Source organism: Nymphaea colorata, chromosome 3, assembly GCF_008831285.2.
Source record: "Nymphaea colorata isolate Beijing-Zhang1983 chromosome 3, ASM883128v2, whole genome shotgun sequence".
Taxonomy (NCBI): domain Eukaryota; kingdom Viridiplantae; phylum Streptophyta; class Magnoliopsida; order Nymphaeales; family Nymphaeaceae; genus Nymphaea; species Nymphaea colorata.
The window spans coordinates 11,622,034-11,640,681 of NC_045140.1; the positions used below are offsets into that span (position 1 = coordinate 11,622,034).

Genomic DNA, 18,648 nt, shown 5'->3' on the forward strand with positions numbered 1-18,648 from the left:
GCCAAAGTCCCGATCTTTCTCTGTGTTTCTGAATCTCAATTGAGCAACACTCTCAAATCATTCTTGGTTGGTCAATAAGGTGGGGTCCAAATCCGATTCGGCAAAATAGAAAATGACAAAATTTTTAACCTCAAATTCTTCACCTATATAGCTTAGGGGTGTACATATACACATATATATATATATATATATCCTAGGGACCAGATCCAGTTTTTGGATATGGGTCTATATATATATCCTAGGGACCAGATCCATTTTTTGGATATGGGTCGGGTCTCGTTTCGAGAGATCCGGCTTAAGATACTTGATGGTCAGGGAGCCGATAAAGGATGAAGCTGCGGTTACGGGGAAACGTCAGGGAGAGCTTTGTAATTTATGTTCTAAAATGATAAGTGTGCGGAAAATATAGAAAATTTCGAATAAAAAGATATTTTTGTGAGGACGATGTCTGGATTTTTGCTTCTTCTTCAACCATCGTCGGGCACGGTGAGCGTGGCCCCGAAAATTTCACGACCGACATCGACGTTGTCTTCTGCTGGGATCGTGATTTTCCGACGAATTAACAAGCGAGAACTCACGCTGACGTGAACTCCAGGGGTTCCAAAGGTCGCAGCGGCTTTCGCTTCTGTAAATCGTGCCGCCCGGAGAAAATTTTTGAGCTATCGGGCGCCGGCGTGCTCCTTTGGAGTTTGGAGCCGATTTCTGAGTTTTTTGGCCGGCTTTTTTTTCTTGGGGAGTGTCATAAACGATCGTCGGCTGCCGAATTCTGAGTGGGGAGCGGCTGTCGTTCGGGGCGATGCAAGTCGGTGAAGTTTCAGGCATGTTTTTGGAGGCGCTTCTGTACTCTGCATTGAGGTTTTGCTTGGCTTCGAGTCCTAGAGGGCGTTCCTGAGGGCGAAGGGTCAGTTTTTGGTGACGAGGAATCCGGCGCCTTTTTATGAGTTTTTTTTTTTTCCCCGACTAGTTGTTACCGGAGAGTGAGAAAGTTGGCGTGGGATTTCACGCCATTTTGAGTCGGAATTCAGTAGGGAGGTGTCGGAGTTCTTGCCGGCGAATCACTTTGAAAGGGATGCAGGATCCTTCCGGGGCCCCATCGCTTCGGTCGATCGCCGCCGGATGTGGTAGAATCCTCGGCGACCGGCGACTGCGGCCCCAACCGACCCATCAGGCGCTGAAGTGCCCGCGCTGCGACTCGCTCAACACCAAGTTCTGCTACTACAACAACTACAACCTCTCCCAGCCCCGGCACTTCTGCAAGAGCTGCCGCCGCTACTGGACCAAGGGCGGCGTCCTCCGGAACGTACCCGTCGGAGGAGGTTGCCGGAAAACGAAGCGCTCGAAGACGAAGTCCGCCTCGGACGATCGCCCCAAGAAACAGTCATCTTCCGCCGGCAAGGCCTCCTCACGCTCCAGTAGCGACACTTCCAGCTTCACTGCCACCGACGCCTCTTCCTCGTCCGTCTCCGTCGCACCCGCCATCCGGCCGCTCCCAGAAACGTCTCCCCTGGCGCCGCCTCCCCTCCCTGTTGCTCCTTCTCCTCAGCCACCGCCTCCTCCCTCCGGTTCGCTGATCGACCAGATCCTCAGCTTCCCACAGCCCCGACTCTTTCCAAACCCCAGCCCCAGCCCTTCGGTTCTGGAGTCGTCCGCGATGCTGGACATCCCCTCGGACGGCCTAAACTCCGGCAGCATCTTTCCAGAGACCGGGAGCTTCACGAGCCTTATCTCCGGAAATCTCGCTGCCACCATACCTTCTGCCGGCATCGGAGCGGGTCTAGGCCTCAACTTCCCCGGCTTCCCCTTTAAGTCCCACCACCAGAAGATGGACGAGCTGACAACGCTCGGCCAGGAGCACGCAGACTTGCCCCCGCCGGCCGTCGACGATCTGACAGCGATCCACGGGCGGCTGGCGCCTTTAGAGTGGCAATCCCACGGCGACCCTCCTCCTGCCCTGTTTGACCTCCCCGCCACCGTCGATCCGACCTACTGGAGCCAGAATCAATGGGCGGATCACGACCATCACCCTCTCTACCTTCCGTAGAATCCCCTCCACCCCTCCCAAGAAGGTAAAAAATATTAAAAAAAGTAAAAAGAATGGAAGAAGGATATTCCAACCTCTTTGTAAATTTTAATTTTTCCTCTTTCTGGGTATATGTTTGGATTGTGTTTCTCTCTGCAACTAACGTAAAACCAGTTTTTTTTTTTTTTTCAGGGCTTTTTTTCCTTGAATTTTCATTAATGAGAATACGAGTAAATATTTTATATAGAAAAAAAGTATGTTACTTCTCTGTGCTGATAACCATTCCTGCCGGTGGCCGTTATTTATGTTGTTAATTGCCGATCGAGTTCGCTAACATGTAAATTAATGGCGGTCACATCACACCATTCCCTGCTTTAATTTCTTATTCTTCTGCCCGTCTGGTTGGGTTAGGTTCTGTGGCACTGTCTTCCGATTCTTCCGGCTTGGAGTCGCATTTTGGTTGTGCTCTGGCCTGCAACTCTGTCACCGGTTTCGTGAGCTCTGCTTCATAAATCTGGAAAAAAACTATTGGGGAATTCACCTGTGGGTCTATAGTCTTTATACGTGTTCTTCTCGCGCCTACATGGAGATCTCGAAGTTCGTGAACTTGGAGGCATTCATTTATCCAGAAATTTGGATGTTGGTCCTTAATAGCAATGCGCGTTTCTAGTTCATGAACCCCTCGAAATTCATCCCAGGAAACACGAAATTGGTTGGCCGACGATCTTTGTTTTGTTTTGTTTTGTTTTTTGTTTTTTTGTTTTTCTTTTCCTTTCCGCTGCCTCGGTCGAATTACGAAGAAGAGTTACTGGTTTGCTGGGATTCAGGCTTTCCATGATTGCATTAAGAAGGAAAATAAAAGCTGCAGGACAAGCTCCCATGGAAACTTTTTCATCTGATTTATTTTCTCCGTTACCAATCAAATTTTGCTTTGCCTTTGCTTTCTTTCGTGTTTGTAAAGTTAAGAGAAGTTTTCCTGATGAGAGCTGGAGAGGATGGTGGTGAATATGGTGATGGCTATGGGGGTGGTGGCATACTGCTGGTGATGGTAAAAGAGAGGGGGAGAGAGAGAGAGAGATTTCTGTAGATCGTGACGATGTTTCTAAAGATTCCTTTTCTTTCGGAGCAGAACAATGTTTTACCCTTGCTGAGAATTTGAAAGTCTGAGATTCCCCACCAAGATATGAAAAATTTTCTCAGCTGAAAAGTTTTTCCTTGAAACCAAACAGTCCGGTCCTAACTAAACCGTAAATTGCTGATGCAGTGGCGTGACGGAAGCGTAACTACTGATACTGCTGAAGGTGTACCGGATTTGATTGATGGTGAGCAGTTCATGAAACAGAAACAGAGCTGCGGTGAAGAAGGAAGGAAAATTCTCCAAGAACGGAATTCTCTTTCATGCCAAACACACTGTGAAACTTAGTTGCCTGCATGTTTAGTGTGTGCCCTGTAGCCGAACCAGGCTCAGATCATCCGGACACATCATACACCACCAAATCATGTTACAAATTCCGGCCGTCCATACAAGTTGTAGAGGCTCTAGGTCTCCCAGTTGCAACCCACCTTCAAGATTGATGGTGTCGAAGCTGGGGATTCCGTTTGATTGGCGGTTAGAACGATTCCGTTTGGTTGGCGGTGAGGCGGCAGGGCACGGCGGCCGCTCCGGCTGGCTTCGTTCAAGGTGCCCTGGTTCCAGGCAAGAGAACTGCAGGGCGCTGCCTCCGGCCCGCTCCACAGTCATCAGCAGGGTCAACTCAACTTAGTGCTAGTGGGTGGGATCATATTCCAGTGTTGGAGCTAAGAAAATATCTGGCAAAAGATTGAGTAAGCATGTTAAAGTGTCAAGGGCTGAGCCATCACTTGACACTTGTCTATCAATTAATAGGTATTAAATTCGCGTCTTAATTCGCATGCCGACTTACGACACGTTGTAATTTTTGAATTGTGACGTTCTATATACCATGTTTTCGCTTAGTGGCCCACACTTTTTTCATCAAATAAACTATGTAAGTCACATCTTTAAGGGAAAAACCAGAGAACAATGGTGGGGATCCATTTCAAATCAAAGGAGCATGAAGATAGTAGGGATGGGAATGGGAGATGGCAGAACACAATTGGCTTCTTCATTCGAAATTTGGGCGGTAATCCGGCTCGATGGTACATGTCGGGAGCCATGTCAGGTAGAAAGCCGGCATAGGACGTGACACCTGTCAACTTAGACATTCAAATTATTCAGTGCAGTGCAGTGGGCCGCATTCAACAAGATGGTGTAGCTTGTATGTTGACATTGCACATGAAATGTACCAAAAATTTTCAAGTTGCAGCTCCTTGTGAGGAAGATATGTTTAGAGCATAAGCCAATTGGGTTTTGCAAACCTGAATTCATCTCCTATAGTTCATGTAATTTAGTTTATGTGTACCTCTCAGTTCTTTAGAGACTCAAATTCACATTTTACCTCCGTGGCTTTTATACATTTTATGTTTCTTTCATTCACACATCCTTTCGAATTCAAAACATTTTTCATCTCCAAGCAGACTAAGATATGAACCCTACAAGATTCAAACGTGAGACCTCAGCTGGATGGTTTGGTGTTGCACCCGCATGGGCTCAGCTGGATGGTTTGGTGTTGAGGATTTCAAGTTGAACAAGGCCTAAATCTTGTTGTCTACCAATCAGAGCTGAAAATTTATTGGCCATTTATAATATTATATATACTTTTGAGATTTGGCATGTCTATAGAGTGCATGTGCCCTTCCTAGCTCATATGCAGCACCGCCACTGCCCGCAACATTTATACTCTCGACAGGTAACAAAAACATACACGATGGATAGAGATATCCTAAGGCAAGGTTTTGTAAAAGTAATACATTGTTACTGTTTCATGGATCTGTTTTAAAAAATAAGGCAGATTCATGGAATATTGTTTCACATTATTTCAAGAATTTGCTTCACATTTTAAGATTGATTCATGGGACATTAACAGTCTGTTACTGTTGCCTAATGGCTCTTAAGGAAGTTGTTTGGTTAATGAAACAATAACATACTATTCCTCAAACCTGCTCCAAAAAATTTAGGCAGATTCATGCCTTGCATTATATGAACCTGCCCAATTTTTGGGGCATGTTCATGAAACCATATGTTACCATTTCATTAGCCAAACGACCCCTAAAGGATGCGGTAATTGTGACGCGTAACAGGATACGACACCGTGAGTTGGGTGTCCACGTGACACAACAATCATGTAACTGTTCATCAAGTAAACAGTCAGGCCTAGCTTAAAGTTTGGCCCCCTGTTATCAAGCTACAGCTGCCAGGCATGTATTGTTTGCAGTGCAAAGTCTTCTTAATAGGCTTGCTGCAAGCTCTGGTACCAAGAGACGCACTTTAGATATTGAACTTTTGACCTCTTTCAACTCCAAGCTCTTAAATCCAACCCTTTAGTAGATGGATGAGAATCTGTTGGCTATGTCTTTGATAGTGTCAGAAGACATGAAACAACAAGAACATGTGAGATACTTAGTGATTCTATCATTTTGATATGGTTGAAGAAAGTAGCAAAAGCTACAGATTTCTTGGTCTTCACCCCCACAACATAGAAGAAATAGGAAGGGAGCACATACAAATATGAGCTAAAAAAAGAAGACAAATAATAGAAATGGATTGGATTTGATTTTCAGCCTATAAAGGGCCCAAACTTAGCATTATATATAAGTATATAGTTTAATTAATACCAAGGACTAGTATGACCTGTATTCAAGATCTAGTTTATTTAACGGATTACTTACACTAAATGGGTTTTGCACCAGAAAAAGAAGACCACTAGCATTTCTTCATATTGGAAAAGGTTAAATGCATCCAGGGTCATGTGAACTACATATAGATGTCAATTATAAAGCAATAACAGTGACCTTTCCAGTGGTTCTACCAAGAATAGGCTGATCACGTTTTGAGAGCCAAATCAGGAATATAAATGGTTCAGATGGTGGCCATTAGCACATCCAACTAATTAATTATATGCAAGCAATAGGATTTGGAGTTTGGATTTGGTTCTTGAAAAGTAACTATCAGATCTAAATAATTGGTTAAGATTTGCAAGCAATGTTTCTGCGTGAATCTGCATCAGATCAATAAGCATATTTTGCATGAGGAGGATTAATCCCAACGCCTAAGTGAGAGTAAATGAGAGCTGAAGCCCACCTCCTGCCCCTTACCCTAGGGTGTAGAGCTGCGTCGATACTAGTTGGTGAGATATATCCACGTGCTTCAATTTGCATGCATGATCCGCCCTTCCCGCACCCCTACCCTTATGGTACATGAACATAGCCCCTTGCGAGACTAACCAGAGACGTTCCACATACACACCCTAGGCCTGCCCGTTTGAGCTATGCTCCTTGAGGCGATCATTAGTCGTATTTGGTTTTCATTATTAAACATGATCAACAAGATATGGAATACTCAGTAAATGAAAGTTCATGGCCAATGGGCATTCTCAGCATAAACAAGACATTGGATTCTACTGTTCAAATTTGAAAGTGAATCTAATAAGAGGAACTTCAAGTGGAAATAAGGCCAAGGACTGATGCAGTATATCCTTAATGGGAGGAAAATGTGGATAACATTGATTCTGACTTTTCTTCTTCCTGGAAAAATTTTCTTCACTGCTGTGATTCATAGGGGTTGTTTAGTAAAAATCAGTTTCTGGATCCTCCAGTAAGAATAAAATACTGGGCATTTGAAGGATCAAAAAGATTGACAGACAACAATTTCATATATTGATAAGAGTCACATTCCAAAAATTTTCTTCTGAAGGAAAAGGCATGGTCAAGAGTTTGATCTTTGGCAGAATCCAGACTCAGAACATCAAAGAGGTTTGATCCATAAAACAGGCTAGAGAAAGATGGAAAGTACGATGGTAGGAAGAACCAAATTTTCAAGTGAATGAATCATTTTCCTGTGCTTTAGGACATTGAAAATGAAAGCATTTGTGGGTCGTGAATTGGAGGAGCTGGAACCAATTTCCCAATGGAGAAAGAGATGAAAATTTTTCTGGTCTATCGTACTCCTCCTCCTCGAAATGCTAATGCACGTTGTGACTTATGAATCGGAAGCCTAATATGCACATACGATTCACTTTTAACATTTGTAAGACTGTACAACTAGTAGTGCCTACTGAAAACAAGTTCAGTTTGTTAAACGAGTCGAGCTCGAACTTAACTGAAAACATAAAGCTTATATAAACTAGACAAGTTTGAGTTATATGAACTCGACTCGATTAATCTCGAGTAAGCCATTTATTCATTTGGTTTGTAATTTCCAAACTTAAAACCAAGAAAAGAGATCAGGTTAAATGGGAGTTGGTAAACAAGCTTAAACGGGTTGAGTTTAAACTGTACAACTTGACTCGATCCCGATCTGAGCAAGATATGAGTCAAGTCGAGTTGAGTTCAAGTTCAGCGAATGTAAAGCCCTAAACATTTGCAAGAATGAGTAGTTATGTAAGTACTCAACATCCACATACTTTTATTCTCTGGAAAGAGACCCACAGCCACCTTGCATACCAACCATGAGAAGTGTCACGTGTTGTGTCGCCTCGCCTTGCAGCATTGCATACACATGGGCTAATCAGCCAGCTCAATGCTACCAAGTTAAAGAGACATTTGTGCATGGATTTGCATGTACAGGCCGCGCCCAGTACAAGGGTTTTGGCATTTTTTGCTGTACCAATCTAACTAACTGACCTCGGCTGTATTCAGCTGTCCTGGATCTGACCCATTTGCGGACCTGTCTGTATGTCATGTTGTGTTCAGCTTCAGCTTGTGCCTTTCTTGGGAAGAAAGGCCAGAAAGAAGAGTATTTTTTGAGGCCGTCTGGTGGTGAATGTGGAGTTTAGTAAATGTCTGTCTCGGACAAAGATGAGCCCATAGGAGAGAGCACCATGACTTGGCCGTAGTTCTAATGATAGTTACCATTCTAGGCTGAAGTGTTAATGGTGCACTTAGAAGCGTATTTCCTGCTTCCAAGCACTGCCAGAAATTCAAATTGAATGGTTTGAATCAGTTGATTTCTTACTAAGAAAATAGCAACTTACCAATTAATTCATGTGAATCATTGAAGATCAGTCTAAGTTCACTCTACTTAATTCACATGAATTACTTTTATGCTAACTATAACCTTCCAGCTGGAGCTCCATGCACATTGGTTGGTGGGTCGCCTCCTGACCATAATCATACCAGGGTTGCATCTTTTTGCATAATCTGCACGTGGTAATGATATATATATATATACCAGCGGACTGCTACCAGATTCTAAGTTTTTTCTTTCGCTAAAAGTTCCATGAAAATTGTGACTGAAAACATCGCACGCAGATTTTGATGTTATGAAACCATTGCGAGAGATTGGTAGGTGCTAGAAATTTAGATGTTGGACGTGTAAAGAACAATTTCAACCTTTGATTTTTGGTTAAGAAAAAAACAATGATTGAAAAGTAATGAGGTGCATTTGTCATCTAGTATTTTTTTTTTTTAACTACCGATCTAAAAAAGATCATGAGCTGAAATTGTTCTTTTGTCCGTAGCATCTAAATGTCTAGTACTTAAAAATTTCTGTTTCTCTCTCTCTTACAAACCTGCGCATATGTGCGCGCCTGTGTATAAACGTATGTGCAGATTTGTTTTTACTGTAATTTTTTCTCGTCTCTTTTTGTTGCTCTTGAGAAATCAGTTTTTTTTCTTCTTGTGAACTACAGAACCTAGTCAGTTCGGCCTATTTATTTTATTTAATGTAAACAGCTAAAAGATTCGGAGATGGCCGACACTGGATTCCCACCTTTAGCACCTAATATTAGGGTTTTTTACTGTCTCAGATCTAAAATCTGAAGCGTTGTGATTTTAGAATCTTAAGTCCATATCCTTGGATTTCTAAAGAAGATCCACAATATTTGTTTGAAAGATGCACGGATTACGTCATGAATTTGTAATTCTTGCATCAAATTGATGAATCTCAAGTCAGACCCTATCCTAAAATCCACAGTTCTCAAACCAGCAGTTCGCTATAAGCAAGAAGTTAAGGTGATGCCCACTTAAATCAGACAACTTGGAACGTGTCTTTGGAACTTTTCTCCAAATGATCTAGACGTGAAGTTTTTAAGAGTAAACACTTGTTCTGCGAAGATCTTAAATATACAACGTAATCTTCCCGGGAAGGTCTTCAACATGCATGAAATTATGCATCAGTCCTGTGCATTGGCAAACACCCGATTGGCAAAATAGTTTAAGCCTCTCCACCTACAAAAGATTATGCTCAGTTTCGACTTCCACAATAAGTCTAATATGCATTTTGAAGTCATGAAATCTTCAGTTCGCTTATTCGCCCGCGTTCAATCACTGTTACAAAGGAAGAACACGGCACCAAGATGAAATAATTTCGACACCAATGTTGTTCGACTCCACATGCCAAAAAGTATAAGCAGAAGGCATGGAAATCAAACCAACAATACCATACCAGCCAGTCAGCAAGGCCATCTCATGTTCGTTTTTGTATAAGGAAAGAAAAAATGGACGTGTATTAAATATAATATAAATGTGAAACTGTCAACTTGAATCATGATTCCCACCTATCAACATGGCCAACCACTTGAAGATGGAATTCTCGCTCACATCACATGCTGCCTCAAGACAACACCAGACCATCACTCAAACCAACTAGCCTTCAGAATCTACAACATAGAAGTGACATTCTCCACCCTCTGTGCTTTCTAAACTGCCTACTATCTGCTTTTGCCATCCTTACTGGGCTACCATTCCACTCTGCCGGCAATCTGCAAAAACAAATCATGTCATGTTTAACAATCAATCTTATTATCTTTAGAACCATGATAACAGCATTTTCTAGTCAAAAATGGAATTATGGAAATGAGGCACATCCTTATTTGCTCAGTTTCAGGGCCAACGAACGGAAGTTGAGCCAAATCCCGAAGGAACAATATTGGCCAGTGAAGCAACTTAATTTGCTAAGTCCGCTCACATGCTTATCCCCAGTTTTTCATTAAGCCTTTTATCTAAAAGGTCAGACATTAGTTACACTAGTATCACCATCCACCAACACTGGAAAAGAATAAGAAACTGAACATACACTGGGAAAGCAAATGAGTGGGTGCTGGCTGTGCTGCTGTCAGATCGCAGAGAGATGCTTCCAGAGTACTGAACTGGGCCTGAGAATGTAATGGATGCTGACATGGAGCGCACCCCAGGTTGCAACTTCTCAGATACCTCTCCAGGATCTGAGCTCGGGTTTCTTCCTTGCATGCCATTCAGTTCCTCTGGAACATGGCAGCTTGAGCCCATGGACGAAGTTGGTTCATCTGATGAGCGACGCTCTTGAAGACATAGTTCTGCTAAACTATGAACGTGGTGATGCTCAGGCTGTCTGCCACTGGCTGCTGCTGCTGCTGCTTTTTCTTCTTCCTCATTACCACAATTGTTGAATGAAGGTGGCGGCATGGAAGGATCAAAAGTAAAAGTGATGCTTTTGTTACCTATCTTGCTACTAAATTGCAAAAACTGTTCGTCTTTGGCACTTTTTTTGCTCTGCGAGTGTTCTGTCTTGCCCTCTAAATCTTTTTCATTGGCAACATTCACAGGTGCAGTTGCCACATGACCCTCAACCTGCACTCAAAAAATACTATTTTGTGACACTATACATGTGCGTCTAGCAGTACAACCAGATTGGTTATGGTTTAAGAAGTGCACTCTTGTGTGTGTGTGTGTGTGTGTGTGTGTGAATGCACGTGGAAAAACTCCTTATCCACACTCAGTCTCCTGCGAAACCATCGGTGCCAGTTATTGTTCCCAAGGAATTGAATCTCTGAAAACTCAAGAGAAACTATTTGAACCTACAGATGACTAACTAGCCATGAGAAAACATGGAGCAAGTGCCCCATGCTTTGCCAAAGTCAGCATATTGAGAGCTGAAACTTCATTGCTAACTCTTGAGGCTGTTAAGCCAAAGTGAGCATATTCAGTGGCCCTATTACCTTAGTTGCCAAGATCTGAATGCACTAAACAGGCTCAAATAAGCACAATAGACATGATACCAAAAAGTAGCAAAATTTCTGGTATGAGTTTGGATGATTTTTTGTTAAGCTATCCTAATAAAATCAAAGCTGCATGAACACAGTATTGCATATAATACCTGATTAGAAGGAATGGTGGAATCATTTGAATGCCCTGCTGCATCAAATAGCTCTTCAAGATCACCATCCTTAGGTGTCCCATTACCTGAATCCACATAGTTTAACACTTTATCCTTTTCCAACGTGCTGTTAGAATCAATTCCACATTTGACCAGTGGAGTAATTTTACCAACAAGTTTCGTGGACAACTCATCCTCTGCATCAATATCTACTTGTGTGAGACCTGTAGAAAGCTTCTCATTTGTGTCATGATTCTCTATGAGATGTTTTTCTTCTGATTGCTTTCCATCATCAACACAGATGTCCTTTATAACATAACAGGAACCAGACTTATAACATGCGATCAGCTTAGAAGATACTTCTGTTATAGTTTTTTCAGTGTATAATTCAGATTCCAGAAATTTTGTTTTGCAGCTAGGAAAAGATTCATTCTCATTTTGACTTCCGATAACTGTATCTTTTTTATTGGCAACTCCATGAATAAATCCAAATCCAGGTTCACTATCTCCAATATATACTTCAGAAGTCACCTGATTAGCAATTGTATCAAGAACTTTGGATTTTGATATGGCCATAGGTCCATCTTTTCCTGTTCCTCCTGCCTGAGTACCAAACCCTTGTTTCCCAGTTTCCATGCACTTCTTATCAAGACATTCTGAATTCTGGATAGAAAGCGATGATCTGTAACAACCAGTTTTGCCGTCTGCAACCAAAGCAGGGTTCAAGATTTAGGACTTCATATAGCAGAATAAATATGTAAGACATTGAAAAGTAATCAGAAAAGTTATGAAAGATAACATTTCAGAAAATTTAAAATCTAAAACAGAAAATCAAGACAAGTGCACAACAAAAACAGCTTCATATATCTTAGCTGGAGATATTTCAACACAAGAGCAGCTTACCCGGAAAAACAGAAGCAGCTTACACAGCCCCTCTTCACATGTTGCAGACAGGAATATGATATCAAAAGAATCTCTATTATAAAAACTTTAGCTGAGACTACTTTTCTTGGTCTAAACTCATTGTCACAAAAAACGTGTACGGGTATTATACGGCGAAGAATTTATCTGGTATAATACTGCAAAGTTGTATATCTCGGCGAATTTTTTAAAAATTTAAAACATTTAATAAATCTTGAAAATTATAAAAAAATAAAAATTAATAAAAAAACGAAAAAAAAAGTCAAAAAAACAGCAAAAAAAAGGTATAATACATATAATACGGGTATCGTCCGTGTTTTTGGTCTTTGGCCTTTTTTTTAAAAGACACGTTTTTTTCACGTTTTATACAAATGACTTGTTTTTCACGTTTTATACGCGTGTTTTTTTTTTAATAAAACGAGTTTTTTGTGACAATGGTTAAAACCCCAAACATGCTACCTCTAAAGCTATCCAGCCTATTAAACTAAAATATTTACCATACTATTAGGGTAAAAGGCCCATCCACCCTGGATGGAAATTTTGCCAGCTTTATTAAACAATAACCTATATAGCACCATTAAATATCGCAAAAAGAACTGTAGCCTATATACCATGATGAGGAGACTGTTGTTTGACTTCCTTATAACTTAAGTTCATTTTACAGCATTGATAAGACATAGGCTCTTTGAAAAATTAGGACAAAGTGCAGAGATATATGCAGAGTGAGAAACATGAGGTACAGGACGAGCTATGAAACCTTACATAATTCAACTCAAAAAGCTCACAGAGAAAGTGTGTGTGTGCATGTTGAAGAAAGAAATTTAAATTTCTTTTGGTAAATCAGAAAGGTTTCTTCCACCAAGATCAGTAATGAGCCTACCCTTGTCAGCAAACACAACAGAATGAAAGGTCATAACCAAAGTTAGGTCTACATTCTGTCCAATATGAAAAGTTCTTTCATCAGATAGAGTACATCTTGAGAAACACGAGTTGCTTCTTTGTAGTGCCAATTTATCAATTTTAACAATGAAAATGAGATCTCTAAATATTTCCTTGAGGTGAAAAGGTTCCACTTCTAACAATGATGATCCAATAACTTTTTTATATAGGAGCAAATATACACAATCAGAAAAACAAATGAGGATATTTTGCTTTAAGTGATTTTTTTTTTTAGAAAACAGTCAGGTGTCCATTTGGCAGCAAATTGTAAGCCAAACACATGCACTTGTCTGTGTAAGTGAAATAATCAATCGTGTGGTATATATCTTTCAACTTTTCCATTATATGAGATGTGAAAAATAAAAGAGCCAGTTATCCATACATTAACTCCAACGTGGGATAAACAGAAAGATGTAATAGAAAATATCAGTTTAGTTCAAAGTTCATTAGTCTGCAAGACACATGCAAAGGATTAAAACTGACAAGTTAAAAATGGCCTGCTTGAATTCACTTGCAATTTTGTCAAAGAAGAAGAAAAAATAATACAAGAACAAGATGGTAACAATTTACAATTTCATATGACAAAAATAAGAACTGCAAAAACAATACTCATTTTCCACACCAGTGCAAAATATCCATGTCAACCAGGGAAAATAACAGAACTAATAAGCCATACATATACATACATACATAAATATATACATATATGTATATGCATGTGTACCTAGTTTCATCTTTTAGGAACGTGCTCCACAATCTAATGTCGTCATTGAGTATGAACTCTGAACTGGAGACCTGCAAGTTATCCACATTGTCTTATAAGGGTATTCACCAGGTCTAAGAATACATGATGGACAAGTCTGCTTATCAAAAATATTATGGAATGGCCAAGCTAGAGAAAACGAAATCCAACAGCAGAAGGCATCCATTTAAGGAATAAATTTTGCACAATGAAACTAAACAATAATGCATAAAGTACAGTATCACTGGGCAACAGAGCACTTAACAGTTCTTAACACAGTCACATAATATCGCTTTTATTATAAGGGAACTCATTTAAAATGCAACTGAAGAGAAGGTGCGGCTAATAACAAATACAGTTAATAAATAATTTAAACAGTAAAAAAAAAAAGAAAGCATCAAGAAAAAAACATAAACAGGTAGAATCTTTTCGTCTTTTTGGCAAAATACAAAAACATCCACCAGCCCACCAGCCAAAACCAAAAAAGCTTATATTAAAGACAAAAAGGTGACAGAGATCAGATCAATCACTGATCCATCATTAGAAATCCAACGGACCACTAGAATGTTCAACCTTTGTCCATATATGCGCTCCAGCAAACTGGACAATGGTATTTAATCACTTCCCGTTGGTATTACACAGCCTTTTGTCTCAATACTTAGGCCATAACTATGAGTTTGATATATGATCCGACAGTCTACATTCCTGATAATCTCATATACAAGAATCTCTAACTCAAAACACCTTCCAAATCTGTACCATCCACTAAACAAAAGAAGGAAAAAGAAAGGGCTAAAGATCACTAATTAATCAGGGTGTTAAGGGTCCTCAGCTCCTCTGATATGTGGATTTTGGGATGTGTACATCTCAGATAAGGCATATATTCCAATTTCTAAAAATGTCCTGCTCCCATGTACATCAGGGCATTCTAGAACTTTCTAAAGGGGTCCTTGGGTGCAACCATTTTGGGATATCACGCGATGTACATTACATGATCTAACTTTTACAATATTTTGTAGCCAATGGTAAACGAAACAGCGTCCAAACATGAGATACATTGCAACGGTCAACAAGAGCAAGTTATAGGCCTCGGAGATTGAGAAGAAAGGCAAGACAACAGAAGCACAAAAAAGAACTGTGGCAACATAAATGCTATTCAGAAGAATCAGATCCAATGATGTCCCACCATCCAGACTCAGAAAAAATGGCACCAACCATCAGACAATCTTTGGAAATCCAATGAAAAAGTCATCTCCAAGAAAACGACTCAAAGTTAACCTCCACAAAAGCTTCCAATCCAACTACATCAGCATGTAAAGCTGTACAAGTAAGGCAATTTTTCATTTTCTTTTTCTTCTTGGTGGTTGGTGCTGCAATACGGATAGATATAGTAAACTGGAACATCCACTCCTTCATATATCAATATCCCAACTTATCCCACATATCTCGATAATCAAGGTACACTACAAAAAGAAGGTTAAGAAGGGGATAAAAGAAAACGAGAAGGTGAATGAGGTAGTTAAACTACTACATTGGCTTCTTCTGCATCCTATTGTGCTTGCCCATTTCTACACAAACCGCCAAAAGAAAGGGGAACAAAAGAAACAAAAGTTTCCACACCACATGTATATCAAATAGAAATTGGTTTAATCTAATTTCGATTTGCATATCTAGAGACGAGATCCAGAAGAAGAAATAATCTACTTTCCCAACTCAACGCCAAAAAAGAGGAAAAAGCCAAAAAATAAAAGGTGTTTCTTACCAGTTTCTGAAGGCATCGAATATACTTCTGCAGTAAGAAATCAGATATCAACAGTCTCACTCTCCCAAAGGCACCGTAAAATTCTGCGAGAAAATAAAAGAATCGTCCACGTGAATGTTTGTTGTGTGACTACTAGTTATCCAGACAAACTGGGATATACCAACGAACTCCCACTTTTTCCGGATAAGCAGGTGACTTTAACCACCTAATAAACCGCAAAGATCGAAAACCCAAAAGTTTTTTCTGTTGAGGAGTACAACTTCAAAGGCGCTAGGCTATAATACCAAAAAAACGTTGTTTTCAGGAGACGGCGATGTGGAAATAAACCAGGTAAAAACAAAAACGACCGTCTTCAATTTGTCGCGGGACCATAGTAATAGGAAGCATAAAATCAGGACCCATACTCATCACACTTTTCCGGGATAAGTGAGGTGCATCCCGAACACATTGAAACTAAATCGAGAAGAAGAAACCCCATTTCACACGTTTGGCAGAAAAAGGTCACGACTCTCTCTCTCTCATAGAGTGGAATAAGTCCGCAACAGACCCTACTGAAAATAGGGGCTCCATCTCCACCCGCTGAAAAATAGGAAGGAAGCATCCCCTCTCTCTCTCCCCTGTTCATCCACACTAAAACCAAAGACGCACGACCTCCATCTTCTGAGGGAAAGATCTGTCGTTCTATCCGTCTCTCCCCAAAACCAAACTTCGTTCCTCTTTCTGAACAGTCGACCAATGAGGAAAAGGAACAACGAAGAAGAAGATGATGATTATACGATGATGTTGAACCGCCTAAGATCTGACTTTTCAAAAGCGGACTTGCTTTCAGAAAGCCCCCAACAAAAAAGCAAACTCGAAAGCCCAGGAAAAAAAAAAAAAACAAAGTGCCACAACAAAAGAAAAAACAGGATCCATTTTTCAGGAGGCAGGTCAAGGTAAGATCATTACAATAATCACGCAATCAGGTGCGTGTTTCCTTGTCTTGGGAAGGGGAAAGAAGCACTAAGTGTAAGTCAAATCTCTCGTACCATCATTATTTTAGTCACCGATGCTTCCACAGCCCAGGAAACCATAACAAAAGCCGCAGAAGATGCCAGAAGTAATCAAATCTCAGGCACCCACAAAAAACAAAGCCAAGAGAAAGCGAACAAGGAGAAGGAAAACAGTAGAGGGAGGGAGAGAGAGAGAGAGAGAGAGAGAGAGAAATGCACTCAAATATGACGCTGATGCTTCATCTGCACACCTCTAAAGAAATAACAAGCAACCTAAGGATGCCCAACAAAGTAAATTAAGAAGGAAAAAACAAAAACATAGTAAATACAATTATCAACCCAGTACCCAATGCCCCGTGGAAAGCACAACGCATCGAAACCAAATTCCAGCACCCTCTTACTCGCACAGTTGCACTCACACCTGACATTGCGTATATCTTCTGAGGGTCAAATTTTCACACTCTGCGTTCTATTTAACAAATTTTGAACAGCAAAACCCACAAAAACAAAAGTTTTCAACGGGCAAAAACCATGTCCTTGCCGAACACTTCAACGAACAATCCATCGGCGATTACAGTGTCCAATTTCATCGGCAGAAGCTTCCTTCTTACCAGAGAGAGAGAGAGGGAGGGAGGGAGGCAGCTGACTCACCTGAGCTATCATGGCCGGCGGTGACAGGTGTGTCGTCGGTCGATTTCCGGCGTCAAGGCGGTGGATCTCCGGCCAACGAAGGGGAAAATCACGCGTCTAGAGAGGGAACCAGAAGAAGTTGCGCATGAGTATCCAACCAACCTGGAATCCTTCGGCTGATGGGATGCACAAAGTAGACGCTCCAAGCAGGAGCTCTGTTTTATGAACAGAAGCACGATTCATTCCCTGAACATCAAGTAAAAGATCGGATTGATAATAAATTTCACTATTTTTACAGGCTTTCCTGCCGTGGTAATAATGTAACGGCAGCTGGATCGCTCCGTTGCGGTGCCTTTTAATTTTTAAAACGAGGAATCTTAGGTCCGCATTTAATTTTACCCCCGAAACGAATAGACAAATAAGTAATAAAATAAATAAAATGTCGCGATCAACAATTGAAATGCGGGCACACTTTGAGCTATACGCCCACGTTCTCTTATCACCACACACCAAATTCTTGAGAAAGTAATTGAAAAAAGAAAGAAACAAGTCTTTATAAACTTCAGATTCCTTGATAAACTTTTAATATGCATACATATGTAAGAGCTGAGGTAGAAAATTCTCGCGAAGAGATAATAGACATAAAATTTTAAGAGACACTAATTTGTAAATGAAAAAAATTATTCAAATGCATACATGTGACCCATAGCTACATCCACCCTTTATATATATATGCATACATATAAAGGTGAAAACTTCTGCTCATCTGTCTTTTCATCCAATTAAGACTACCCAATGCAATGGGTCGAATGGTTGTGATTAAACATAATGCAGGTGATGAGATGTGAGGTATATATATATATATATATATATAATTTATTCAGTTGAGTTGGACGATGTATATCTTATTAATTTATATTTGAAGCCTTCTTTGTTGACACTTTATCATGTTACATTTTATTTGCAGGTCACTCTCACATTTGAAATGTTACATTTTCTCCCAATTGCTAGCTCGCTAATAACCATAGAATTGTATTTCTTCTAGCTACCCAATATATAGAAATTGGTAAATGTATATATATATATATATTATTGTCATTGATTTCAAAAGAAGGGAGATTCTTAACTTTGAAGTTGTAATGATGAAAGCATAAGTTGTCACTTGACAGTTGCAAAAAAGGGTCAAGCAGATAGCAAACGTTTCAGAACGTTAAGGTCCTTTTTAAGATTATGGCGAAAGGATTGGGTCCTCAGAAACTTTCCCTCGGTTTAGCAATTAGAAAAGACGCTAACGATTAAACGTCAACATTAACGTGAAATTTTGGAAGAAAGGACGAACTTAGAAAGTATTCAAACTTTTTTCTCTTCTCAATTTATTGCAAATTGTTCAGCTCTGGGACGAAAGTGGTTGAGAAATCAGATAATTTTCTAAGCTATATAGATAGATATAGA

At 40.4% G+C, this 18,648-nt stretch overlaps 2 protein-coding genes across 7 annotated transcripts; one reads left to right on the forward strand and one right to left on the reverse strand.

The window, feature by feature from the left end:
* Nucleotides 1–425: 425 nt before the first annotated feature.
* On the forward strand, nucleotides 426–4,475 carry LOC116250604 (dof zinc finger protein DOF5.4-like). The gene is made up of 2 exons (XM_031624357.2): nucleotides 426–2,066; nucleotides 3,285–4,475. The coding sequence occupies exon 1, from the start codon at nucleotides 1,070–1,072 to the stop codon at nucleotides 2,039–2,041; it is 972 nt and encodes a 323-aa protein (XP_031480217.1). The 5' UTR covers nucleotides 426–1,069; the 3' UTR covers nucleotides 2,042–2,066; nucleotides 3,285–4,475.
* Nucleotides 4,476–9,263: 4,788 nt separating this feature from the next.
* LOC116251363 (uncharacterized) lies at nucleotides 9,264–17,527 on the reverse strand. 6 transcript variants are annotated; one of them, XR_004171657.2, is made up of 7 exons: nucleotides 17,218–17,524; nucleotides 15,575–15,657; nucleotides 13,795–13,865; nucleotides 11,211–11,914; nucleotides 10,152–10,684; nucleotides 9,634–9,837; nucleotides 9,264–9,403 (listed from the first exon to the last, which is right to left on the reverse strand). XR_004171657.2 is itself a non-coding variant. In XM_031625582.2 (7 exons), the coding sequence occupies exons 3-7, from the start codon at nucleotides 13,802–13,804 to the stop codon at nucleotides 9,729–9,731; spliced, it is 1,272 nt and encodes a 423-aa protein (XP_031481442.1). In that variant the 5' UTR covers nucleotides 13,805–13,865; nucleotides 15,575–15,657; nucleotides 17,218–17,524; the 3' UTR covers nucleotides 9,419–9,728. The 6 variants fall into 6 exon arrangements, 5 of the variants coding, with proteins under 5 accessions (XP_031481442.1, XP_031481439.1, XP_031481440.1 ...); XM_031625582.2 differs by lacking the exon at nucleotides 9,264–9,403 and having other exon boundaries at nucleotides 9,419–9,837; nucleotides 11,211–11,296; nucleotides 11,381–11,914; XM_031625579.2 differs by lacking the exon at nucleotides 9,264–9,403 and having other exon boundaries at nucleotides 9,419–9,837.
* Nucleotides 17,528–18,648: the final 1,121 nt, after the last annotated feature.

Excerpts from the sequence above, each read along its gene's own strand:
- LOC116251363 (XM_031625579.2), bottom strand. Across the intron at positions 10,685-11,210 it reads CCACCATTCCTTCTAATCAG|GTTGAGGGTCATGTGGCAAC; the intron begins GTATTATATGCA and ends TTTTGAGTGCAG. Across the intron at positions 9,838-10,151 it reads CACTCATTTGCTTTCCCAGT|ATTGCCGGCAGAGTGGAATG; the intron begins GTATGTTCAGTT and ends TTGTTTTTGCAG.
- LOC116250604 (XM_031624357.2), top strand. The coding sequence starts at position 1,070 with ATGCAGGATCCTTCCGGGGCCCCATCGCTTCGGTCGATCGCCGCCGGA.